At 37.5% G+C, this 25,529-nt stretch overlaps 1 protein-coding gene across 1 annotated transcript in view; it reads right to left on the minus strand.

Moving 5' to 3' along the window:
• Positions 1–25,529, minus strand: part of GALNT3 (polypeptide N-acetylgalactosaminyltransferase 3) — a 145,721-nt gene that overhangs the window by 68,555 nt on the left and 51,637 nt on the right. Inside the window, exons 2-6 of the mRNA XM_053698391.1 lie at positions 22,049–22,629; positions 21,054–21,226; positions 13,688–13,837; positions 5,832–6,066; positions 3,710–3,827 (exon numbers count right to left, since the gene is read on the minus strand). Coding sequence (XP_053554366.1) covers positions 3,710–3,827; positions 5,832–6,066; positions 13,688–13,837; positions 21,054–21,226; positions 22,049–22,566 — 1,194 coding nt within the window. The 5' untranslated portion in view covers positions 22,567–22,629. The remainder of the gene's footprint in view (positions 1–3,709; positions 3,828–5,831; positions 6,067–13,687; positions 13,838–21,053; positions 21,227–22,048; positions 22,630–25,529) is intronic.

The raw sequence follows: 25,529 nt of genomic DNA on the forward strand, positions 1-25,529 counted from the left end.
AGAAAGGGAGGGATTAAAAAAACACACACATTTTTCACTGAGTAATTAAATCCACAACCTCAAATAAATATATTCAATAGACATTTGTCCATTAACAAACAAACAGCCAAGCCAGTACTGAAACATATCAGCAGAGGTTGTGGAAATAGGAGTATATTGTAGATCCATAAAAGGGAGGCAAAGTCCCTGCGACTGATTAGAGAGGGTTTATGAAAATTTTCCCATGAGGTGAAACAAAGAAACATAAACCATACCCCAAATACATCCCTCTGACAAGCACTACACTCTGAGGGAACCAAAATGCACATCTTCATTCTTCAACCACCTCCAGCGGAGGCAAAGTAATGACTGAGGTATGTGTGAGGTGGGAAAGGTTTTGCAGAGCTCTTGGGGTTTGGGACTCATTGCCGCCTCCTTGTGGCAGTTCCCATGAGTAATAGATCACCACCTGTATGAAAGAAATAATGCAAGGTTTCCAGACCTTTATTATAATCTGCAGTTAAATTCCCCATTTGGTAATAACAAAAAATGGAAAAATGGTGAACCCCAGTTTTCCAATATTTGAAAATGTATGCACTGACAACTGTACACCCCAGAGCTACCACATTTATTTGATAAAAGATTGAAGATTTTTAAGAGGACGTTCAACAAATGAGGGAGCTCCATCCACAAGTAAAACATGTGTTTTAAAATTATACTGTAAAGTTACTGTCAATCAAGGTGCCAGCCTCTGCAAAAATCCCTAAGGGTTTACCTGGGGCAATGATAAAACTGGGATTAATGTTAATCTGGTTTACCTCCTCTAATCATCTTCTAAATACAAACATTATGCTTACGACAAAATGTGCAGATATTGTACACTAGTAATACTTGTGAAATGTAAACCTTCCAAAATATTTTTTGATTAGAAAATGTGCCAGTTTTTCCCATAAGAACTATTTACATTTTGCTTCCACTCTACTTGCAAGCAGTTGTTAAATTTAACCATAGAATAGCATAAATATCAAATATTCTGCCAACTAGTAAAAATATGAACCAAACTTAGCTTTAGATTACTGTATATATTGGTCCAAAGCATTCATGAGAGGACAACAAGACACTAAATTTACTGCAATTTATTTAAAACCTTCTGTGGTGACAGTTTACAGATTTTTATTCCTGAAATATTCATATAGCCGTTTTTAAAATCCCTTCCCCCCAGATACACCTTTGTCTCTTAGGTGAGGCGTTTAGCCTTGTATTTAAAGACACTCCCACATAGCCTTTGACTGGCATATGACAGGCCAAACCTTTTTGAAGTGAGCATAAAATTGGGAAACCAAACTAGTTTCCCTCTCTTCTCTCGTGAGTACTGGTATTCACACCTTCATGGAAACCAGCAACATTATCTTTCAAATTGCAAATATAAATGTTCAATTGAATTTTAGTCCTAGATTGTTTCATAACAATATATTAATCAACCTCAAGAGTAGACACAAGTCCAACCAAAGGCAAACCATATAACTAGACAGTGTGAAGCAATAAACATAAGTGTTCATCAATAGAGATGCATTTCTCTTTAACAGGTTGATCTGCCATTTATCCTTGAGTGCGGGAGACACACCTGATTTTTAGGCTATCCCTGTGTAAGAATGTATGAGTCAGTCAGTGGGTTAGACACTTGACTCATCTCAGACAGGGATATGCGAAAATCTAGTCTATCTGTGATTCTCAAATGTTAAACAAGCTTGCACTAAAATTATAATAATATCATACAATTGAAAACAAAATGACAAAGAGTTAGCTTCTTTAAAATCCATTGACTAAAAGCAAAATAGCAAGATTAAACTTGTGAGCTGTCCAAGACAAAACATTTTTTTGTTTTAAAATAGTGTGTGCTATATAGGAAGTAGAAACTTACAGGTGGTGTTTTTACATGCCTGCCTATAAGATCCATAATAAAGAGAAACCCTATGCAAGGAAAATGCTGTTGGTAGGAAATCGTATTAACTACTGAGGCCATGATATTTAAAAGTTCTACAGCTTGGAGGGAAATTGCAGTCCAGACTTTACAAAGGCTGAACTCACTGATTATTCAAAAGAAAAAAAGGTCGGAACTCTCCAGCACTACGAGATCTCTCATTTCTATACATGACGGAGAGACAAGCACAGTGCAATACAGAACTGCATGATATGAGAGTTTTGTTACACTTCTGTGTTACTTTAACAAAATTAGAATCATACTTTGTTTCTTTCTGTTTATATATACAAATTACGTTACACCTTGAATTTGCTGCATTGCAAACTAAAACTGACACTTTTAGAAAGTGGGAGGGAGATGGCAGTTCCCTGGGCTAAACAGGGCAGTTCCCAGGGTATATCTGAAGCTCTCTCTCCAGACTTGTGAAATTTTCTATGCATTTTAAACAAGCTGGTCTCACTGATTTGCCTCACTAGCTGTATGCAGGTGAAGTTTTCTCAAAATTCACAATAGACTTATTTTAACTAACAGAAGAGTAATATATACTGAAATAGAGACAAACGCAAGTTAAATTGTAGTGAAAACATTTCAGTTTAATTTGGAATTGATGCAAGTGGAGACTTTATATCAGCCCAAGGGGTTCTCCAATTACCATCTCTCTCCCATGTTTAAAGCGACACTGAACCCAAATTTTTTTTGTGATTCAGATAGAGCATGAAATTTTAAGCAACTTTGTAATTTACTCCTATTATCAAATGTTCCTTATTCTCTTGGTATATTTATTTGAAATGCAAGAATGTAAGTTTAGATGCCGGCCCATTTTTGGTGAACAACCTAGGTTGTCCTTGCCGATTGGTGGATAAATTCATCCACCAATCAAAAACTGCTGTCCAGAGTGCTGAACCAAGAAAAAAGCTTAGATGCCTTCTTTTTTATATAAAGATAGCAAGAGAACGAAGAAAAATTGATAATAGGAGTAAATTAGAAAGTTGCTTAAAATTGCATGCTCTATCTGAATCACGAAAGAAAAAATTTGGGTTCAGTGTCCCTTTGTACCCCAGAGAGCTTCATTACTTTCTATGGAAGGCATCTCATCTCTCTGGAATTTCCAGGTTCCTCCCTTTTTCTTAGAAAATGCAGTGAGTTTTGCCTCTTTGAAGTCTGCTCTATAATTAAAAATTGTAAAATCACAATCCTAAATACACTCCTGTACACAAAATAAAGTACAGAATAGAAAGTGCAAAGTTTAAATGTAATAAAATTGAATCTGAAGTGTAAAGTGATATAAAATAGAAAGCACAGTGTAAATGAAGCCGAACTGTCATATCATGCAATGCTATATTGCACTGGGCTAGTCTCTCCTTCACTTACAGAAATGCAGGGAACCCCCTTGGAGAAGTAAAGCAAAATCTGCCTATTGAAAATTTCACTAGGGATCTTGCAGTGCTGGAGGATCATTTTAGAATATCCCACGTGAGCAGAGAGGTTTTGAATATCAGGGCCTGAGTGAGGAGACCTTGTTGATGCATAGCCATCCTCAAATATTAATGGGAATTAACCCAGGGCTATGCCTGTATGTGGGGGGCCTGCATGCTGTGACCCAGATGTTAAGAGGTGACCATGATAAAGGTGACCTTTGAAGCAGCAGTAAACCATACTGATACACGTCACATTAGTCCTTTTTCACCTATCCAAAACACACTTACATAGTGCTCTTTTAAATACACAAAAACATGCTTAGTTGCTTACCCTAAAAGACATTTCTATATTTTCTCCTCCCCAGATTTCCATTTCTTCATCATAGCTTCCAATATATTCAAAATATTCCTTAGAAATAGAAAAAAGGCCTCCAGCAAAAGTTGGTGTCCTGCACAAAAGTAATATATAGGTTTTATTCCAGGAAAGCATTTTGTTGGGATATTTATATAGGGTGTACTGTTTTTCAATTATGATGTAATTCACACAATACCATTCATTAAAAGGAAATTAAACACTTCTTCCATTTGTGTAAAAAAAAGTGTGCTGCTCTCTAGAAGGCCTAAAAGCAAATCCTGTAATCTGTAAATTTTGCAAACCAAATAGCTGGTTTAAGTTATTTTAGTAAATTTTTAGACAAAAATAAGAAGAAGTGTTCAGTGCCCCTTTAATTTAACACTGTACACTTATACTTGGATTTGTACTCACTTATATTAATGTTTATATGTTCTGTGGCCTATGATATTATTGCTTCTAATCCATTTGCTATTTAATTTATACCCTGTACATTATTCACAAAACTACACTGTGTAGAATGTTTTAATCACCCTGCCCGATTTGTAACAGATCAGACACTTTAGTGAAATATAATAATCACATCTGGGCTGGTACAAAGAGATACAGATAATGTATTTCCTCTTTCAAGGATTAACATTAAAATACCTATTTTATAAAGAGGCCATATGAAAATATATGTAAGAGTTTTCAAGAATTTGTATTTTGTTTGAGAACCATTGTAGAATGAATTGGTTGTAAAATGATTACCTTATATTATACATTTCATGAGATTAGAATTAAGAGATAATATGTGCATGTTTAAGTGATTTTAAACATATCAAATATTTAGGGACATTAGGGTAAGACTCACCTATGGGGTTTGCGCCGCTGATGGGGGAGGTAGAGTACGTATATTAAAATGTTGTACTAAAAAAGCCTATTTTCCCTCTGTTTAAAAAGAAATATAGTCTTTGTTTTTTTGTTTTTTTTTATTTACCAATGAAAACTATATCTATTTTTAAAGTAGACAATCCAAGATATTGATCTAGGCCCATTTTGGTGTATTTAATGAAACTATGTGGCTGTCAAATATCATATAAAAAAAAATTGTTATCCTTTTCAGAAAGTTTTTGTCTCTCACTTTTATTATTTACACACAACTATTGCAGTTATAACACAAATGGTTGTAAAAGCTTCTTCTGGGGTCCCCTTTGTTCAGAAACCACAGACATTTATGGCTTTGCCATTGATTTTTTTGCAATTGGAAGGCTGCTAATTGCAGCTGCGCACCACACTTCTGAAACTGCCAGAAGTAAAGGGCTTAAGCAGTTAGCTTGTAAAAGGTTCATTTTTGCTGTAGTGTAGGGATTACCCTCCTACCGGACACCTTCCACCTCCTGATTCCTACTTGATCCATCCTAAATAACTCTCCCCCCCCCCCTCAGTCACTGGTCACCACCATCTTAGGTACTGACAGACAATCTGCCAGTATGCAGCTTAGGGTCCCCCCCTCAAGTTTTGTAGTGTAGGAATTTCTCCTCACTCTCCCACATCCCTGATCCCCTTCAATAGCTATCTTGACCTCCCCCTCCCACTGTCCCCTCCAAATTATGATTTATTTTATATTATTCATTTTATGTATTGTTCTGTAATATAGGGATCCTCCTCATCTCCCCTTTCAAGTGGATTACTGTTTTTCTGTATTGTAAGGTTCCACCACAAACTATCTTTTCAGTAGCGTAGGTACTTATCCCTCCCCCTTTCCTGCCTAACATTTTTCCATAGTGTAGGGAAACCAGACCACCCTCCCCCCTCTTGCTCTGGGCTGCACACCAGCCTTCATCCTTTAACGACTGGTGATCTGGCTTCATATGGTAAGGAAGTACATATAATAAATATTTTAATATGTTAAAAAACTTTCATGAATAAAATAATCTATATTAGAGAACAATGAAAACAATTACTCATTTACAATCAAAAAGGGGCCTTTATGACATATACTGCCTATTCTGCTTTTTTTTTAGCTGTAATCAAGGATATTAATAGATTAGAAAGAATTCCCGATATCATAATTATAGCTCAAGTAATAAAAATATTAAATGTATTAAAAATCCCTTACTTAATAGGGTATGTTTCATCTTTCCTTCTCTTCTTTTCATCACTAGGAAGAGATTCCCAACCAAACGAAAGACTCCAGTCAAAATTTCCCCTGTTGTGATTATTTCCATAGGGTGACGGACTGCCAAACTCAAATGTATTAAGATCTATAGCGGCAATATCTGGGCTGACAACAGCAGTGTTATTTTCTGCAATTCTTGCCAACAGAGGCTCCAGCCAGCCATAATAGCATTCACCTGGAAAAATTAAAACATTAATACACCTTAAGAAAACATATTTTGAATAGAGAAATTAAGTGATTAAAATGCCAATTGAATTGATCACCATTGTTTGGCATCTTAAACAAACAGATACATAGTTATTTAATTCAACTACTGAACGAAGCATTTTAAAAGTCGGGAACATAAGGTTTACTAATGAATTGCCTTGTGCCTCCTTGGAGTAGGTACATCTCAGATTTAAAAAGGGGTATGCCCACTTTCAATGTATACATCATCTTCATATTGGCAGCTTCAGATAACATATAGACAAGTCAGGGCCTACTGGAGACTAAAAGCAGAAAGGTTGTTTGACATTCTATATATACACACACTGAATATTGTATCTCTCCTGAGTTTCATTTGAATTCTTAAGTTGTGTCTACATAGTGTAGATCTATGTGCATGATTTTTAGAGTGACAGAATACATTTGTGTTACTTTCATGTAACTTGTAATATTCAAAATCATTGGAACAACAGACTTCTTTCTAAATGCTGATTGATCACTTTGTTTAGAGACTCCATCTTAAATTTGTGGGCAGAAAAAACTGGTCTCCACAAACTAAACCTCAAGCAAGTAAATCCCCTGACCCATTTGGGATACAGATGATGAACAGGAATATTCCTGCAGCTTTACGTGAATCCTTTAGGAATTATTACATTACAAAGCAATGACCTGGGGGCATGGTCTTGAACTCTAGAAAATAGCCTCTGGATACAATATCTAGAACCCAAACATCGGAAACAGACTACCAGATTTCTCTGAAATTCCTAAACCAGGCTTCACCTGGATACATCTGGACAATCACACCATCATTGTGATTTTGCATGTTGGACTGAACCAAACTTGCCAAACCCTCTGGATCTGGATTGGGACTGTGTCCATCAGGCTTAGACACAAAGGGAATGCTTGGGCTTTCTGCCTCTGACGATATAAGAAGGCCCTGCGAGCTTGGGAGGTCTGTGTAGGAATTGCCAATTCTTTTGGAAATAAGCGTTTCCAACAACAGCCAAAATGGCCTTCTTACTAGTATGTTATCATAGAGTTAGCATTCGGTTTTAAAAATTGAATGTTAAGAATGGAGCTTAAACTGATCAGATAATGTAGCTGAAGTAATATCAAAGCCTACAGACTGAAGTATCTTCAATAGATTTAATAAAGTCAAAGAAAGCATCAACTTTATTTGCAGCAAGGACAGACATATCAGGATCTGGAATTTCTCCCTCAGAAGATGCCTCAGAAAGTTGCACTTACACAGGTTTAGTCACATTAGCAGAAGGGTCAGAAAAGTTCTCACCATATATATGGCCAATTCACACATAACCTCTTATCTTGTCAGGCCATGTTAAAATAGAGGGCACAAATAAGTTTGGTCACATTTTCAGGGCTAAAATAAAGACAAATAAAAAAAGCTTTTCAAATGTAAAAACCACAGGAAAAGTAACTGACTCAAAAATCATACTAAGGATTATGCAACATACATACACTGCAAGTGCTGACTTATAGACTTTTTGCAGACTAACATAGCAGGCAACAGAGAGAGTTAAATGTCTTAATTCTGCATACAGAAGCATAGAGAGAGCAGTAACTCGCAGGAAGAAGGAACCAGACAGCCAGTGTGCAAACAGCATTTAAACCATCACTTTGAGAAGAGGGATCATGACCCAATGACATCACGTGTGATGTCATGTCCAAGATGGTCACATACCCACAGAGCATATAAAGTACCAGTAATTTGGCACTCCTTATCACCAAAGCTCTGCATATGCCTAAACGGGGTAACAGTCCCCACGAGCAGCAAAAAGCCTGATGGAATGAGCAAGGTAGTAGAGGTTGTCAACCCTGTAAACATTTGAGATGGAAATAACTGAGATAGAGAAAGATAGATGGGGAGAGAGAGAGATGGAGAGAGAGAGAGAGAGAGAGAGAGAGAGAGAGAGAATAGAGAGAGAGAGAATAGAGAGAGAGAGAGAGAGAGAGAGAGAGAGAGAGAGAGAGAGAGAGAGAGAGAGAGAGAGAATAGAGAGAGAGAATATATATATATATATATATATATATATATATATATATATATATATATATATAGAGAGAGAGAGAATATATATATATATATATAGAGAGAGAGAGAGAGAATAGAGAGAATAGAGAGAGAGAATAGAGAGAGAGAATAGAGAGAATAGAGAGAGAGAATAGAGAGAGAGAATAGAGAGAATAGAGAGAGAGAGAGAGAGAATAGAGAGAGAGAGAGAGAGAGAGAGAGAGAATAGAGAGAGAGAGAGAGAGAGAATAGAGAGAGAGAGAGAGAGAGAATAGAGAGAGAGAGAGAATAGAGAGAGAGAGAGAGAATAGAGAGAGAGAGAGAGAATAGAGAGAGAGAGAGAGAATAGAGAGAGAGAGAGAGAATAGAGAGAGAGAGAGAGAATAGAGAGAGAGAGAGAGAATAGAGAGAGAGAGAGAGAATAGAGAGAGAGAGAGAGAGAGAGAGAATAGAGAGAGAGAGAGAGAATAGAGAGAGAGAGAGAGAGAATAGAGAGAGAGAGAGAGAGAGAATAGAGAGAGAGAGAATAGAGAGAGAGAGAGAGAGAGAGAGAGAATAGAGAGAGAGAGAATAGAGAGAGAGAGAGAATAGAGAGAGAGAGAGAATAGAGAGAGAGAGAGAATAGAGAGAATAGAGAGAGAGAGAGAGAATAGAGAGAGAGAGAGAATAGAGAGAATAGAGAGAGAGAGAGAGAATAGAGAGAGAGAGAGAGAATAGAGAGAGAGAGAATAGAGAGAGAGAGAATAGAGAGAGAGAGAGAGAGAGAGAGAGAGAGAATAGAGAGAGAGAATAGAGAGAGAGAATAGAGAGAGGGAGGATAGAGATACAGAGTATGGGAGGTGCTGTCAGCCATCTTAGTAAGTTCACCGGCACAACGGTGAACGGGAATCGTGGGGGTGCTTCCAATTTTGGTGCCTACATGCACCTGGGCTGTAAATTCAGCCTGTGTATGGTGTGCATGTGTTGTATGAGAGTGTGTGTGGTGTGTTGTATGAGAGTGTGCAATGTGTGCATGTTTTGTATGAGAGTGTGAGTATGGTGTGCATGTATTGTATGAGAGTGTGTATGGTATGCGTGGTGCGTATGTTTTATATGAGAGAGTGTGTGTGTGGTGTGTGTGTTGTATGAGAGTGTATTATTACCTTTTACAAATTTTACTACAATCAGGAATAAAGTACCCACACATTTTAGTGACTGACAAAAAAATGCAGTTATATTACTTCAGAAATTTTCAGACCAAGCATAAAAATAGGGTCTTAAAGGGAATAAAAAAATAGGGTATCATGGTACTGGGTTTTGGAGAAAAAAGTTTGAAGAACCCTGACCTAACTCACGAAAGAAAAAGAATTTAGGTTTTATGACTCTTTAAATATGTGCACCCCATATACTCTACTGAAGAGATTGACGTGGACTCAGCAAAACCCAAATCCTTTCTTGCAGGGAAAAGTACCCGAAAAAGGAATTCATTTCTTCAGACACCAAACTTCACCTCCTCAATTGACAGAGGGAAAGAGAATGACTGGGGATTATGGGTAGTGGAGTGACACTTAACAGCTTTGCTGTGATGCTCTTTGCCTCTTCCTGCTGGCCAGGAGTGATATTCCCACTAGTAATTGAATGACGTTGTGGACTCTCCATATCCTAGGAAAGAAAGCTGTGCACCCCTGGCCTAGTATCATTTTTGAATTCAAGAAAAAATTATTATTCATTTATATTTAATATAAATGTACCTATTAAAATGGATGTAATTAAATGTCCTATAAGGCTGCAATAAGAAATACATTTAAAAGTATCTTGTTAGAGAACGCTCCAAGTACTCAAGACAGGAGATTAAGAATTCTGATGTTGGAAACTCTCAAAATAAAAACATTTATAAGACCACTAAATACAAAAAGAACAGCATAATCGGGGGGCGGAGCAAGCTTGGGCTATGAACGGTCACACTTCACTTCAGCTCTGCTGAAATTGTTCATTTTTTTTTCGAATTGACCGTTAGCCCATTACAAATATGCTTTATGGACACCACTAGTTCTCAAGAAGAGGTAGAGAGTCCTTGGGAAGTCTAATAATAGTTGTACAGTGAAGAAAACAGCTGGATATCGGCCTGCCTAACGACTTGACTACAAAGAAGCCGCTGTCTTTTTTTTTTTCTTTTCCCACGTGGAAGTTAAGGAACATGGCTCTTGATTGGAAAATAAGCGTGAAACACTTGCTATGTGCCCACTTTCAGAGATTGGAGCGTGAGTTAACCTTGGCATTTTCATCTCTATGTGGTGATCTGTCTCCCAAAAAAAATTCAGCACCACTTACCAACACACCAGCCCTCGCAGACTGAATTTACAGAGCCTCGGACTACCACAAAACGACCGCTACACCCGACACAGGTACCTAGAGTTTTTGGCTGGCCCAACACAGATGCATGCAGCTTTGCGAGTGATCTCAAACCCTCGCATATTGTTTTGGCCCGCGGCACGGCGGTGCAGGGGGGGAACCCAGCAAGCATGGCCATGGTCTAACCGCACTGCGGGAGGAAACGTGTCTAATCGCTTACCAGATGTCAGTCCGGGATCTGGGGTTCGTCTGCTGATGTCTGGACTGAGTAGAACATCCCGGTTGCTGCCTCAACATACGCCGATTGCGAGTGCGACATCTCTACTGCTCCCAAGTCCTTTTATGCAGGGGCACATCCTGTGGCCTGTGTAGATAGTCCTGCGGATCTCCAAATTAGGTCTGCCCTGCCTGAGGCTACACAGAGGGAGCTGTTGGGCGAGGGAGAAGTCTTTGCAAAGTTAAGTTTATGCAAAATGACACTGGTCTTTATCTCATGGCGCCTTAGGCTGGACATAGTGGCAAATGTTGGTCGGCCTCTACAGCAAAGTAGCCAGCATGAAAGATGGACAGCGAGCCTTTTATTAAACACAAACTACTATGAGATGAGTTAGTCACAAAAGGAACTGGGCTTATTTGTAATCCCATCTATGGGTTTCTATTATAGTTATGTTCTTCAGTGTTGCACTAAATAATTATATGTTTATGGACTGATGTAGGCAGACTGCCTTGCATTTGTGATGTTTAAAGTACTATAGAGATGCAGTTTATTTGCCATTTGCCTCTAGTAACTGCTCATATATGGAACATTATCGCTTACATAATTAACTTCTAGGTCTAAGCAAGCTCACCTTTGAAATCAAGTGATAAAAACCTATTGTGTCCCTTGTGTTGATCAAATGCCCCTTGTAACTTCTTGCAGTCTTAAACCCTTGTGACTCTAGCTTGTATGTTTATTCAATTCTGTTTTATAACCACATTGCTGAGTATGTCCTTCTAAATGAGTTCCTACAGTGGTGGTACCCCCTGCCTCAGCGTGTACTTTACCATTACTGTGGGGTATCTTTGCATAACAGTTGAAAGCAGTGTGCTGTTGATTTGTATGTCTCTTCTCTCTGATTCAACACAATGGGGTTATATTTCCCCATAATCATAGGAGGGTTAAAAGTTCTTTACAATTTTATGGCGCTATAGCTCAATGTGTTTAAGGCGTGCTTCTCATCTTATAATATTGCTGACTGTATTTACAAGTTATGTGTGAGCTCTTACAAATCCCCATCCCTGACTTATCTATATATTACCCCCCCCCCTCTGTTTTGTTCTTTCCGCTTTTTCCTACTACCCTAATAGGTAATACTGAGCAGGTTGTTTAATAATGTACTAACTGAGAGGAGATTTAGCGGTTCCCTGGCCGTGTATAGCCCCTTCATACTTATGGTCTCTGGTAATTTATTCATTTCTGTATCCACAGTTCTCTCAGATATTGACCTTATGTTATAAATGTAGCGCTGGATGTTATGGCTGGACTAGATGATTGTTATTCGGCTAAGTATTACATGTGTTGACTTTCGTAATAATACTTTTGTATTGTTTAAAACAGGTACCTGTTGTTGGGTATAGGGCCCGTACCCGGGCATCAGGTCCAATGTAGTTTTTTCTTACAATAGAGAATAATAATTTGCTGTTGTGGGGTTGACTACAATAGCTTTTTCATAATGAGGTGACACTAACTTGTCTGGAGGGGTCTCCAGCCCTCCATTGCATCTCAAAATTATATACATCGTGATTTCCACCCCTTGACCATTAATAAGTAAACAGACATAATACAACAAGCCATCTAGTATCCTTTGTATTAGTGGGACCTATGGGAGCCATTCTTAGGTGCTGTAACACTGACCTCATATCTCTCCCTCTTCGTGCGCATGACACATTGACAAGTTGGACTTCTAATGACTCTCCCCTCGCTCTAGATGTATAATAGTCCATTCTTTTTATTCCTACAACTCACCACAACTAATATAAAACCTCCGCCTCCCCCCAGTAATAAGTCTCTTAGATTTAGGAGAACTAAATATGCGGTTTCTCTTGCCTATACCGCACTTTCCATTACTCTCTTAGTATTCCTTTTTCTATACCACATAATACCATAACATGGAATCCATCTACTTTACCCAGATCAGCGGGTCTGATCAATAGTACATACTAAGTTTTTTTTTTTCTCAGCATTTATCAGCGGCCCTTGTTTTTTTAAGACCACTGAGACCAGACCTAAGGCCATAAGCGGCCTGATATATCAGTTTGAAGGCTTTACTGCGGATTCTATCTATTACTAGGGGAGTTTATATTATATTACATAGAATACATTGCATCCTACACTTTATATTATATTTTATATTTCTTTTTAAATCTATGGATGTTTAAATTTGTTTCCTAGAGTTATGAAAACCTGAGGTTGATTTCACATTACCCTGCTATATGTGCTCTATTACAATGTGAATATCTTACAATGTTATATATTACAATGATCTTTTGTATTGTTACCATTTGTTTTAAACTGGCAGCATATGCAGCAATTATGTAATGTCTTCATTTTATCTTCCTCAATAAAGAAAAATTAAAAAAAAAAAAAAAAAAGAAAGCAGCATAATCAATAAATACATAATAAAGAGACAATGCAAAAGCACTTTGTTTTACTTTCAAATACATTTTCCTTCCTAATGCATCATGTGACAGCCATCAGCCAATCGCAAAATGCATATACGTATATCCTTTGAATCTTGCACATTAGGCTTGTGCCTCATAAAACGTGCATATAAAAAGGATTGTGCACATTTAGATAATGGAATTGAATGATAAAATTGATTAAACTTATGTGCTCTTTCTGAATCATGAAATGTTAATTTTGACTTAAAGGAGCAGTAAACCTACAAAATAATGTAATATAATTCTGCACATAGTGCAGAATTATATTACATTATCTTAGCGCTAACTTTATACTTTAAAGTATTGCAGGCATATTTTATGAAAAAAAAGATTTTTTTTTTATGAAAAAAACTTTTTTTTTCATAAAATATGCCTGCAATACTTTAAAGTATAAAGTTAGCGCTAAGATAATGTAATATAATTCTGCACTATGTGCAAAATTATATTACATTATTTTGTAGGTTTACTGCCCCTTTAACGGTCTTATTCAGTTTACAAAGACATTAAGAAATTCATTTTAAGTACTTACAGTGTGCATCTAAAAATGTAAGAGTGTCTCCTGTAGCTACCGAAGCTCCTAGTAATCGAGCTGTAATGAGACCTTTTCTTTCCTTTTGACGGACCACTTTTACAATTTGAAATTGTTCTACATATTTATCCAGTTCATCTTTTAAATAGTCTGTAAAAATATTTTGACGTATGGTCAAATTAGCAGTTATTTATTTTAAATACCTAAATTCCTTAAAAACAAATTAAAAAGTTTTACATTCTCAAAAAAAAATATTACATCAAATTAGTTTCAAATTTCTACTTGGAAAAAAAAAAAAAAAAAGTCAGAATAAGCCTCTAGGGGGCCCAACCATAATTACATCTCATACTCCCTGCAACAGTCCTAACTGAATATAAGAGATACATGTATTTATTATTAAAAAAACAACGGCAAAGCCTTATACTTGCATTATCATACATCCCTTTAGATATGACCACTAAAAATGGAAGAGAAAATTTGAGGATAACAATTTATGTAAGAACTTACCAGATAAATTCATTTCTTTCATATTTGCAAGAGTCCATGAGCAAGTGACGTATGGGATATGCAATCCTACCAGGAGGGGCAAAGATTCCCAAACTTCAAAATGCCTAAAAATACACCCCTCACCACACCCACAATTCAGTTTAACGAATAGCCAAGTAGTGGGGTGATAAAGAAAGGAATAAAAAGCATCAACAAAGGAATTTGGAAATAATTGTGCTTTATACAAAAAAAAATCATAACTACCATAAAAGGGTGGGCCTCATGGACTCTTGCCAATATGAAAGAAATTAATTTATCCGGTAAGTTCTTACATAAATTAGGTTTTCTTCCATGTAATTGGCAAGAGTCCATGAGCTAGTGACGTATGGGATATCAACACCCAAGATGTGGAACTCCACGCAAGAGTCACTAGAGAGGGAGGGATAAAAATAAACAGCCAAATGCTGAAAAAATAATCCACAACCCAAAATATAAGTTATTCTCATAAAGAAAAGAAAAACTTAAAACATCAGCAGAAGAATCAAACTGAAACAGCTTTTCTACCAAAAACTGCTTCAGAAGAAGCAAATACATCAAAACGGTATAATTTAGTAAATGTATGCAAAGAGGACCAAGTCGCTGCTTTGCAAATCTGATCAACTGAAGCTTTATTCTTAAAAGCCCGCGAAGTAGAGACTGATCTAGTAGAATGAGCTGTTATTCTCTGAGGCGGGGCTTGACCCGACTCCAAATAAGCTTGATGAATCAAAAGCTTTAACCAAGAGGCCAAGGAAATAGCAGAGGCCTTCTGACCTTTCCTAGGACAAGAAAATATAACAAATAGACTAGAAGTCTTCCTGAAATCTTTAGTAGCTTCAACATAATATTTCAAAGCTCTCACCACATCCAAAGAATGTAAGGATCTTTCCAAAGGATTCTTAGGATTAGGACACAAGGAAGGGACAACAATTTCTCTACTAATGTTGTTAGAATTCACAACCTTAGGTAAAAATTCAAATGAAGTCCGCAAAACCGCCTTATCCTGATGAAAAATCAAAAAAAGGATATTCACAAGAAAGAGCAGATAGCTCAGAAACTCTTCTAGCAGAAGAGATAGCCAAAAGGAACAACACTTTCCAAGAAAGTAGTTTAATATCCAAAGAATGCATAGGCTCAAAAGGAGGAGCTTGTAATGCCTTCAAAACCAAATTAAGACTCCAAGGAGGAGAAATTGATTTAATGACAGGCTTAATACGAACTAAAGCCTGTACAAATGAGTGAATATCAGGAAGATTAGCAATCTTTCTGTGAAATAAAACAGAAAGAGCAGAGATTTGTCCCTTCAAGGAACTTGCAGACAAACCCCTATCCAAACCATCCTGGAGAAACTGTAAAATTCTAGGAATTCTAAAAGAATGCCAAGAGAATTTATGAGAAGAACACCATGAAATGTAAGTCTTCCAAACTCGATAATAAATCTTTCTAGAGACAGATTTACGAGCTTGTAACATAGTATTAATTACCGAGTCAGAGAAACCTCTATGACTTAGTAATAAGCGTTCAATTTCCATACCTTCAAATTTAATGATGTGAGACCCTGATGGAAAAACGGACCTTGAGACAATAGGTCCGGCCTTAACGGAAGTGGCCAAGGTTGGCAACTGGACATCCGAACAAGATCCGCATACCAAAACCTGTGGGGTCATGCTGGAGCCACCAGCAACACAAATGATTGTTCCATGATGATTTGGAGATCACTCTTGTAAGAAGAACTAGAGGCAGGAAGATACAAGCAGGTTGATAACACCAAGGAAGTGTCAGTGCATCTACTGCTTCCACCTGATAATCCCTGGACCTGGACAGGTATCTGGGAAGTTTCTTGTTTAGATGAGAAGCCATCAGATCTATTTCTGGAAGACCCCACATCTGAACAATCTGAGAAAACACATCCGGATGGAGAGACCACTCACCTGGATGTAAAGTCTGACGGCTGAGATAATCCGCCTCCCAATTGTCTACACCTGGGTTATGAACTGCAGAAATTAGACAGGAGCTGGATTCCGCCCAAACAAGTATCCAAGATACTTCTTTCATAGCTTGGGGACTGTGAGTTCCACCCTGATGATTGACATATGCCACCACTGTGATATTGTCTGTCTGAAACCAAATGAACGGTTCTCTCTTCAACAGGCCAAAACTGAAGAGCTCTGAGAATTGCACAGAGTTCTAAAATATTGATTGGTAATCTCGCCTCTTGAGATTTCCAAACCCCTTGTGCTGTTAGAGATCCCTAGACAGCTCCCCAACCTGAAAGACTTGCATCTGTTGTGATCACAGTCCAGGTTGGCCGAACAAAAGAGGCCCCTTGAACTAAACGCTGGTGATTTAACCACCACGTCAGAGAGTGTCGAACATTGGGATTTAAGGATATTAATTGTGATATCTTTGTATAATCCCGGCATCATTGATTCAGCATGCAAAGCTGGAGAGGTCTCGTGAAAACGAGCAAAAGAAATCGCGTCTGATGCTGCAGTCATGAGGCCCAAAACTTCCATTCACATAGCCACTGAAGGTAATAACTGAGACTGAAGGTGCCGACATGCTGCAACCAATTTCAAATGTCTCTTGTCTGTTAGTTATGGACACTGAATCTATCTGGAAACCTAAAAAGGTGACCCTTGTCTGAGGAATCCAAAAACTTTTTGGTAAATTGATCCTCCAACCATGTTTTCGAAGAAACAACACTAGTTGATTTGTGTGAGATTCTGCAGAACGTAAAGACTGAGCTAGTACCAAGATATCATCCAAATAAGGAAACACCGCAATACCCTGCTCTCTGATTACAGAGAGTAGGGCACCAAGAACTTTTGAAAAGATTCTTGGAGTTGTTGCTAGGCCAAATGGAAGAGCAACAAATTGGTAATGCTTGTCTAGAAAAGAGAATCTCAGGAACTGATAATGTTCTGGATGAATCGGAATATGAAGATAAGCATCCTGCAAGTCTATTGTAGACATATAATGTCCATGCTGAACAAAAGGCAGAATAGTATTTATAGTCACCATTTTAAAAGCTGGTCTGAATGAATTTTCTTTCTTTGGGACAATGAATAGATTTGAATAAAACCCCAGACCTTGTTCCTGAAAAGGAAACGGCATGATTACCCCTGAAACCTCCAGGTCTGAAACACACTTCAGGAAAGCCTGGGCTTTTACTGGATTTACTGGGATGCGTTAGAGAAAAAATCTTCTCACAGGAGGTCTTACTCTGAATCCTATTCGGTACCCATGAGAGACAATGCTCTAAATCAATTGATTTTGGACAGAATTTGCCCAAACATCCTTGAAAAACCTTAATCTGCCCCCTACCAGCTGAGCTGGAATGAGGACCACACCTTCACGCAGACTTAGGGGCTGACTTTGTTTTTTTTAAAAGGCTTGGATTTATTCCAATTTGAGGAAGGCTTCCAATTGGAAACAGATTCCTTGGGGGAAGGATTAGGTTTTTGTTCCTTATTTTGACGAAAGGAACGAAAACGATTAGAAGCCTTAGATTTACCCTTAGGTTTTTTATCCTGAGGCAAAAAAACTCCCTTCCCCCCAGTAACAGTTGAAATAATAGAATCCAACTGAGAACCAAATAAATTATTACCTTGGAAAGAAAGAGATAGTAATCTAGATTTTGATGTTATATCAGCATTCCAAGATTTAAGCCACAAAGCTCTTCTAGCAAAAATAGCTAAAGCCATGGATCTAACATCAATTTTGATAATATCAAAAATAGCATCACAAATAAAATGATGTTGCAGTAAATGAACAATGCTATATAAGTCAGAATCTAATTCTTGTTGCGCTAAATTCTCCAACCAAAAAGTTGAAGCAGCTGCAACATCAGCCAAAGAAATTGCAGGCCTAAGAAGATGACCTGAATATAAATAGGCTTTCCTTAGATAAGATTCAAGCTTCCTATCTAAAGGATCTTTAAAGGAAGTACTATCTTCCATAGGAATAGTGGTTCGTTTAGCAAGAGTAGAAATAGCCCCATCAACTTTGGGGATCTTCTCCCAAAACTCTATTGAAATTGCTGGTAAAGGATACAATTTTTTAAACCTTGCAGAAGGATTAAAAGGAGTACCCGGTTTATTCCATTCCTTAGAAATCATATCAGAAATAGCATCAGGAATAGGAAAAACCTCTGGAGTAACCACAGGAGGTTTAAAAACAGAATTTAAACGTTTACTGGTTTTAATATCAAGAGGACTAGCTTCCTCAATATCCAAAGTAATTAACCCTTCTTTTAACAAAGAACGCATATGCTCCATTTAAAATAAATAAGTAGATTTGTCAGTGTCAATCTCTGAGGAAGGATCTTCTGAATAAGATAGATCCTCATCAGAGGTGGATAATTCATTATGTTGGTGGTCATTTGAAATTTCATCAACTTTTATGAGAAGTTTTAAAAGACCTCTTACGCTTATTAGAAGGTGGAAATTCAGACAAAGCCTTCTGAATAGAATCAGTAACAAATTCTTTCAAATTCATAGGTATATCATGTACATTAGAAGTTGAAGGAATTGCAACCGGCAATGTATTATTACTGATTGACACACTATCTGCATGTAAAAGTTTATCATGACAACTAATACAAATGACATTAGGAGATATAATTTCCACAATTTTACAACAAATGCACTTAGCTTTGGTAGAACCAATGTCAGGCAGCAAAGTTCCAACAGATACTTCTGAGGCAGGATCAGATTGAGACATCTTGCAAAATGTAAAAGAAAAAACAACATATAAAGCAAAATTATCAATTTCCTTATATGACAGTTTCAGGAATGGGAAAAAATGCAAATAGCATAGCCCTCTGACATAGAAAAAGGCAAGAGGCAAAAGCAATGGGGCAATAAATAATGAAAAAAGTTTGGCGACAAGTATGACGCACAACGTAACTGAAAATATTTTTGGCGCCAACCATGTCCGGAAATGACACACTCGCGTCACTGACAACGCAACCCTGTGTGAAACCTCTGCGTCAATTATGACGCCGGAAATGACGAACTTGCGTCAACGGACGTGCCTTTCGCCCCAAAAAAATTATTGCGGCAAGAATGACGCAATAAAGTGTAGCATTTGGCGCACCCGCGAGCCTAAGTCAGCCCGCAATTTGAAACAAAGTAGTCAATTGAAAAAAAGACTAAACCACAGGTAAGAAAAATATTTCTTAATATTAACTTTACCTAATATGAAACTGACAATCTGCCAAAGGAAATACATGAACCTGACTCATAGTAAATAAAAGTACAATACATATATTTAGAACTTTATATAAATGCATAAAGTGCCAGACCATAGCTGAGGTGTCTTAAGAAATAAAAACATACTTACCAAAAGACACCCATCCACATATAGCAGATAGCCAAACCAGTACTGAAACAGTTATCAGTAGAGGTAATGGTATATGAGAGTATATCGTCGATCTGAAAAGGGAGGTAGGAGATGAATCTCTATGACCGATAACAGAGAACCTATGAAAAAGACTCCCGTTAGGAAAATCATTGCATTCAATAGGTGATACTCTACACGTCCCTCTGACATTCGCTGTACTCTGAGAGGAATCAGGCTTCAAATGCTGGGAAGCGCATATCAACTGTCACGCTCAGCTGCTGGGAAGCTCTGCAGTCCTCTCTGTGTGCTTGATTGACAGGTGTCTGAGCCACCCCTTCCTGATGATGTCACAACCAGGCTTTTTATTCTTAGCTTCCTGTTTCTCCAGTGCCAGTTTGTTTGTTAACTTTTTGGCTTCTGATAGGATTTCGCTGAGGAATCTCTCTAACTGCTGCTTTTCTGTTGCCAATCTCTTCAAGGATTTACTATGCTGGATTAACCTTCAACCTCCTGATTACCTGTCTTCAAACAAACAATGCAAGTACTGTTTGTTTTGTGAAACTTTCAAACTTCCTGTTTACCTGCTGCAAACCCTGCATATTCAGACTACTCTGTGTACTGCCAAACTATTCAAATACTGTTATTTCTGTGAAACCTTCAATCTGCATGTTTACTTGTTTCCAAACTCTGCAAATACAATTAATCAGTGTAAACCTTCAAACTGCTTGATATCCTGTTGCCAATCTCAACAAGTACAGATTACATGTTGTTAATTCTGCAAGTTCTGACTACACAGTGTTTACCCTCAAACTGCCTGATTACCTGTTGCATACTCTGCAAAGACTGTCTACACAGTGTTAACCTTCAGACTGCCTGATAACAAATGACCTACTCCTGCATTATTAACGGTTTCCTGTTTTACCCTTCTTCTGTCTGAGTATAAGTGGACTATCCCTGCTCTCCTGATACTGTGGAAGACATTTCCTGAAACCAGTTCCTTATTCAGAAGTCTATCTGGCTGATATCATGAATTACTTTGGCCCAGGCTAACCCTGCTCCATATTGTGAGTACTTTGTTTCTTGGAGGTTGTCGTGGGGTCACGTCCTGGATTAAACTCAGAGTGCAAGGGTGTTGTTCGCCCTAGCATTTGGGTCTTCTTCTGGACATTTCCTAACCTGACATCAACGTAGAAATCTTAGCACAAACTTACTTCACCACCTCCATAGGAGGCAAAGTTTGTAAAACTGAATTGTGGGTGTGGTGAGGGGTGTATTTATAGGCATTTTGAGGTTTGGGAAACTTTGCCCCTCCTGGTAGGATTGTATATCCCATACGTCACTAGCTTATGGACTCTTGCCAATTACATGAAATAAATCTATATCTAAAAATAACAATATTATCAGTAAGAATGCTAACTATAAGAATATGTTCTACACAGAATATATACACAGTGCTTTGCTTATTCCATAATATTTTTATAATCAATTGACTTACCATCTACACTCGCATCATCCACCATAATGATTTCTTTGAGGAGTATCGCTGGGGAAGTGTACATCACACTGTACACAGTTCGAATAAGTGTGGACCATGCTTCATTGTGAAACACTATTATAATGCTAGTCGTTGGTAATGATGGACAACGCTTAAATTTTTGTTCAATGCACCTGGTAAGAATTAAACAAAAGAACAAAAAACATATACAATTAAACTACTGTTAGGGGAAGTGCTTTTCTAAAGACAATGTACCTTAAAGACATCAAATTTAATTGTAATCCCCTAATAGATGAAAACAGGAATTAAGCAGAAACCTAGAAGGGTTTTTTAAAAATAGTAAGTGTCATACCTTTTGTGTTACTCACAAAAATTGCTCTCTTGTTTCAAATATGTTAATAAAGCTGCTCAGTAATAAATACTTTCTTGGTCAGTGTTACATCAGCTGTGGCTTTAAAGTCTAAACATAGTAAAGCTTTTCCACTTCGCACAGGATAGTCCTCCTACAGTATCCCATACAGTCATGGTCAGTGTTGTCAGATGTGGCATTATATTCTAAGCATAATTATGTTTTTCTACTAAACACAGGATAGCCCTCCTACAGTATCCCATGCAATTAAATAATGTAAAAATCCTATTTGTTTTCTAAAAACAAAAAATTAACTGACTTCCACTCAAACACACATAAATGCAATGCAGTTGCAAGAATGTCAATATACCTTAGAAAGGAAAGCTTAAACAAATACAGCCATGTTGCAAATTTGATATCAAGGTATTCTTGGAGTCTAGACCATGTTCTTGGCTCAACAGAAGACTTGTGGGAAACCAACATGGCTCACAACATGGTCTAGCTTTTACCGTGCATATTAACAGAACATTGTTAAAATTGTATTAATAGTCAATATAAGCTTTCCTTCATTAAAACAAACAAATATATTTTATTATTTTGCTAGGTTTGCCTAAAAATGTCAAGCAAAAATAAAATATATACATACTCTGGAGGTCTTGTGTCTGGTCCTAAATCGCGGTGAAATGAAATTCTGTCGCTAGCAAAAAGATTAAAACAATGCTTCTTTTCTCCACGCTCTTTTTCTTCTTCCTCATCTGGGGTTAATTTGTCCATTTTGAATGGTCTCCCAGAAGCTCCAGGGGCATTAGGGTCTTGGGGAGGTCTTTCGCGGTAAGGCCTTAGTTCTGCTGCAGTGTAATATCCTGGCAAACATTGCCGCTTATTTTCACTGTCAGTCTGTCTTACAGGTGCAATTATTTGCATTTTTGGCATTACATCTTTAATATTGTTCACTGCTTCCATCATAATGTTCAACATTTTGTTCTTCCTATATGACCCCTTGTGATCACTAGTTCCTTCCTTCTCTTGATCAACTACTTCTCTTTGTATTAAAAACAAAAATCCCATAAATATGAGTGTGACTGCACCAAGTTTCCAGTGCATAGATCGTCTCCCTAAAATAAGTCTTTTTACACCAGCCATTGTATGCATCATACTTGCCATCTGGCTGAAGCAGTCTATAACAAATGACCCATCGCTGGCAAGTGAACCTTAAAAGGAGAAATTCTGAAAAACAAACAAAAAAAAATCATGCATGTTGAATATATTTGTTAAAAATAAAAAATGCCACTTTACCCTTTTTAGCTTACAATAGTTAGAACTGTGGGTTGTGCTGCAAAATAAAATTGTTATTTCCAAACTTTAAACCTCATTTCACACACTTTTTAAACCGGTTATATTAAAAGCACAATAGAAAATCTGTGAGTTTGTTTACTGGGCTTGCAGATCCTGGAAAAACAATGCAATCAATATAAACTCAAGGAGATCATTTAACTTGGTTACGTGGAGCACTTGCATCCTATTTACCAACAGGACATTTGCTCAGAATATTTTCCAGAACAAACAAGATTATACTTAGAAGAAGAAAAAAAAAAAAAAAAAAAGAAGAAAAAGAAGAAAATTAGAGTACTCATGGCACACACATAAAAAAAAGGATATGAAACCCAACATTTTTCTTTCAGGATACAGATAGAGTATGTGATTTTAAATAACTTTCTATTGTCTTTCTATTATCAATTTTACTTCGGTCTCTTGTTATCCTTTGTTGAAAAGCACGGATTTATGTGGCAGCAGTTTTGCATGAATGTTATCCATTTGCAAGAGCACTTGATGGCAGCACTATCTACTGTCAAGGTAGTGCCCCAGATGCCTTCCTAGCTATCTCTTCAACACAGAATATTATGGGAACAAAGCAAATTTGATAAAAGTAAATGGGGGGGGGGGGGAATAAAAAAAAATTGTGTGATCGCACTGAATCACAAAATATATTTTTGGGGTTTCATATCCCTTTAAAAGTGCATCATGTAAGTCAAGAAAAAAAAAATTCTCAAAATTATTAAGCCTAAACACAGTGGACAAGTTACCAAGGAATATAAAACATAACTTTTACCAGTGACCATTAAAAACAAAATGTATGCTTACCTGATAAATGTATTTCTTTCCGGATATGGTGAGTCCACGGCTTGAGTAATTTCTGTTGGGAATATCATTCCTTGTGAGCAGGAGAAGGCAAAGAGCACCACAGTTAAACTGCTAAGTATCACTCCCTTACCCACAAAACCCAGTAATTCGACCGAGGGGAAATGGAGAAAAAGGAGTAACACAAGATGTAGAGGTGCCTGAGATTATAGTAAAAAGAACAACTGTCTTAAAATAAAGGGTGGGGCCGTAAACTCACCATATCCGGAAAGAAAGAATTTCATCAGGTAAGCATGAATTTTGTTTTTCTTTTCTATGATATGGTGAGTACACGGCTTGAGTAATTACTGTTGGGAACCAATACCCAAGCTAGAGGACATGGATCAATAGGGAGGGACAAGACAGGCAGTCCTAAACAGAAGGCACCACAGCTGGAAGAACCTTTCTCCCAAAAGAAGCCTCAGCCGAGGCAAAAATATCAAATTTGGAAAATTTATGTAGAGAAGACCAAGTTGCAGCCGTGCAAAATTTGTTCCAAACTTATTATACTTCGTAACCAAAAAGAAAGAGTAGTAGTAGTAGTAGCTTTCTGACCTTTACGTTTCCCAGAGAAACAGACAAAGAGGGCAGAGGACTGGTGAAAATCCTTAGTCGCCTGTAAGTGGTCTTTAAGAGCACGTACAACATCCAAATTGTGTAACAAACTTTGTTTGGAAGAAGGATTATGACACAGAGAGGGAACAACAATTTCCTGATTGATATTTCAATTAGAAACAACCTTAGGAAGGAAACCTAACTTAGTACGAAGAACCGCCTTATCAGTATGAAAAATAAGATAAGGGGAATCACACTGAAGAGCTGAGAGTTCCGAGACTCTTCAAGCAGAAGAGATAGCAACAAGAAAAAACCTTCCAAGATAACAACTTAATGTCTATGGAATGCAACGGCTCAAACTGAGCCAGCTGTAAAACTTTAAGAACAAGGTTAAGGCTACAAGGAGGAGCAACAGACTTAAAAGGGACAGTCTAGTTAAAATTAAACTTTTGTGATTCAGATAGGGCATGCAATATTAAACCACTTTCCAAATTACTTTTATCATGAAACTTGCTTTGTTCCCTTGGTGTTATTTTTTAAAAAGCTAAACCTAGGTAGGCTCAAACTGATATCTAAACCATTAAAAAAAAACGCCTCTTAGCTCAGAGCAGTTTGCAAGTTTTTCACAATTAGACAGTGCAAGTTCATGTGTGTCATATAGATAACATTGTGCTCACTCCTGTGGGGTTATTTAGGAGTCTGCACTGCTTGGCTAAACTTCATGTCTGTCAAAAGCACTGAGATAAGGGGGCAGCCTGTAGAGGCTTAGATACAATGTAATCAAAGAGGTAAAACATATTAATATAACTGTGCTGGTTATGCAAAACTGGGGAATGGGTAATAAAGGGATTATCGATCTTTTTAAACAAGAACAATTCTGGTGTAGACTGTGCCTTTAAAGAAAGGCCTGATTTTGACCAAGGCCTGACAAAAAGATTGCACATCTGCCAAACGTTTATGTAGTAAAACTGATAAAGCAGAAAGCTGACCTTTCAGGGTACTGACTGACAATCCCTTCTCCATGCCTTCCTGAAGAAGATAAAATTCTAGGAATTCTAATTCTACTCCAAGAGGAGCCCTCTGATTCCCACCAATAAAGATATTAACGCCATATCTTATGGTAAATCTTTCTAGTAACAGGTTTGCAAGCCTAAATCATGGTCTCAATGACCGACTCAGAAAAACCATGCTTAGACAGAATTAAGTGCTCAATCTCCAAGCAGTCAGCTTCAGAGAAATGAGATTTGGATGAAGGGACCATGAATCAGGAGGTCCTTCCTCAGAGGCAATCTCCAAGGTGGGAGAGATGACATCTCCACTAGGTCTGCAAACGAGATCCTGCGAAGCCATGCAGGGGCTATTAGAATCACCGACGTCCTCTCCTGTTTGATACG

Source organism: Bombina bombina, chromosome 1 (assembly GCF_027579735.1).
Source record: "Bombina bombina isolate aBomBom1 chromosome 1, aBomBom1.pri, whole genome shotgun sequence".
NCBI lineage: Eukaryota > Metazoa > Chordata > Amphibia > Anura > Bombinatoridae > Bombina > Bombina bombina.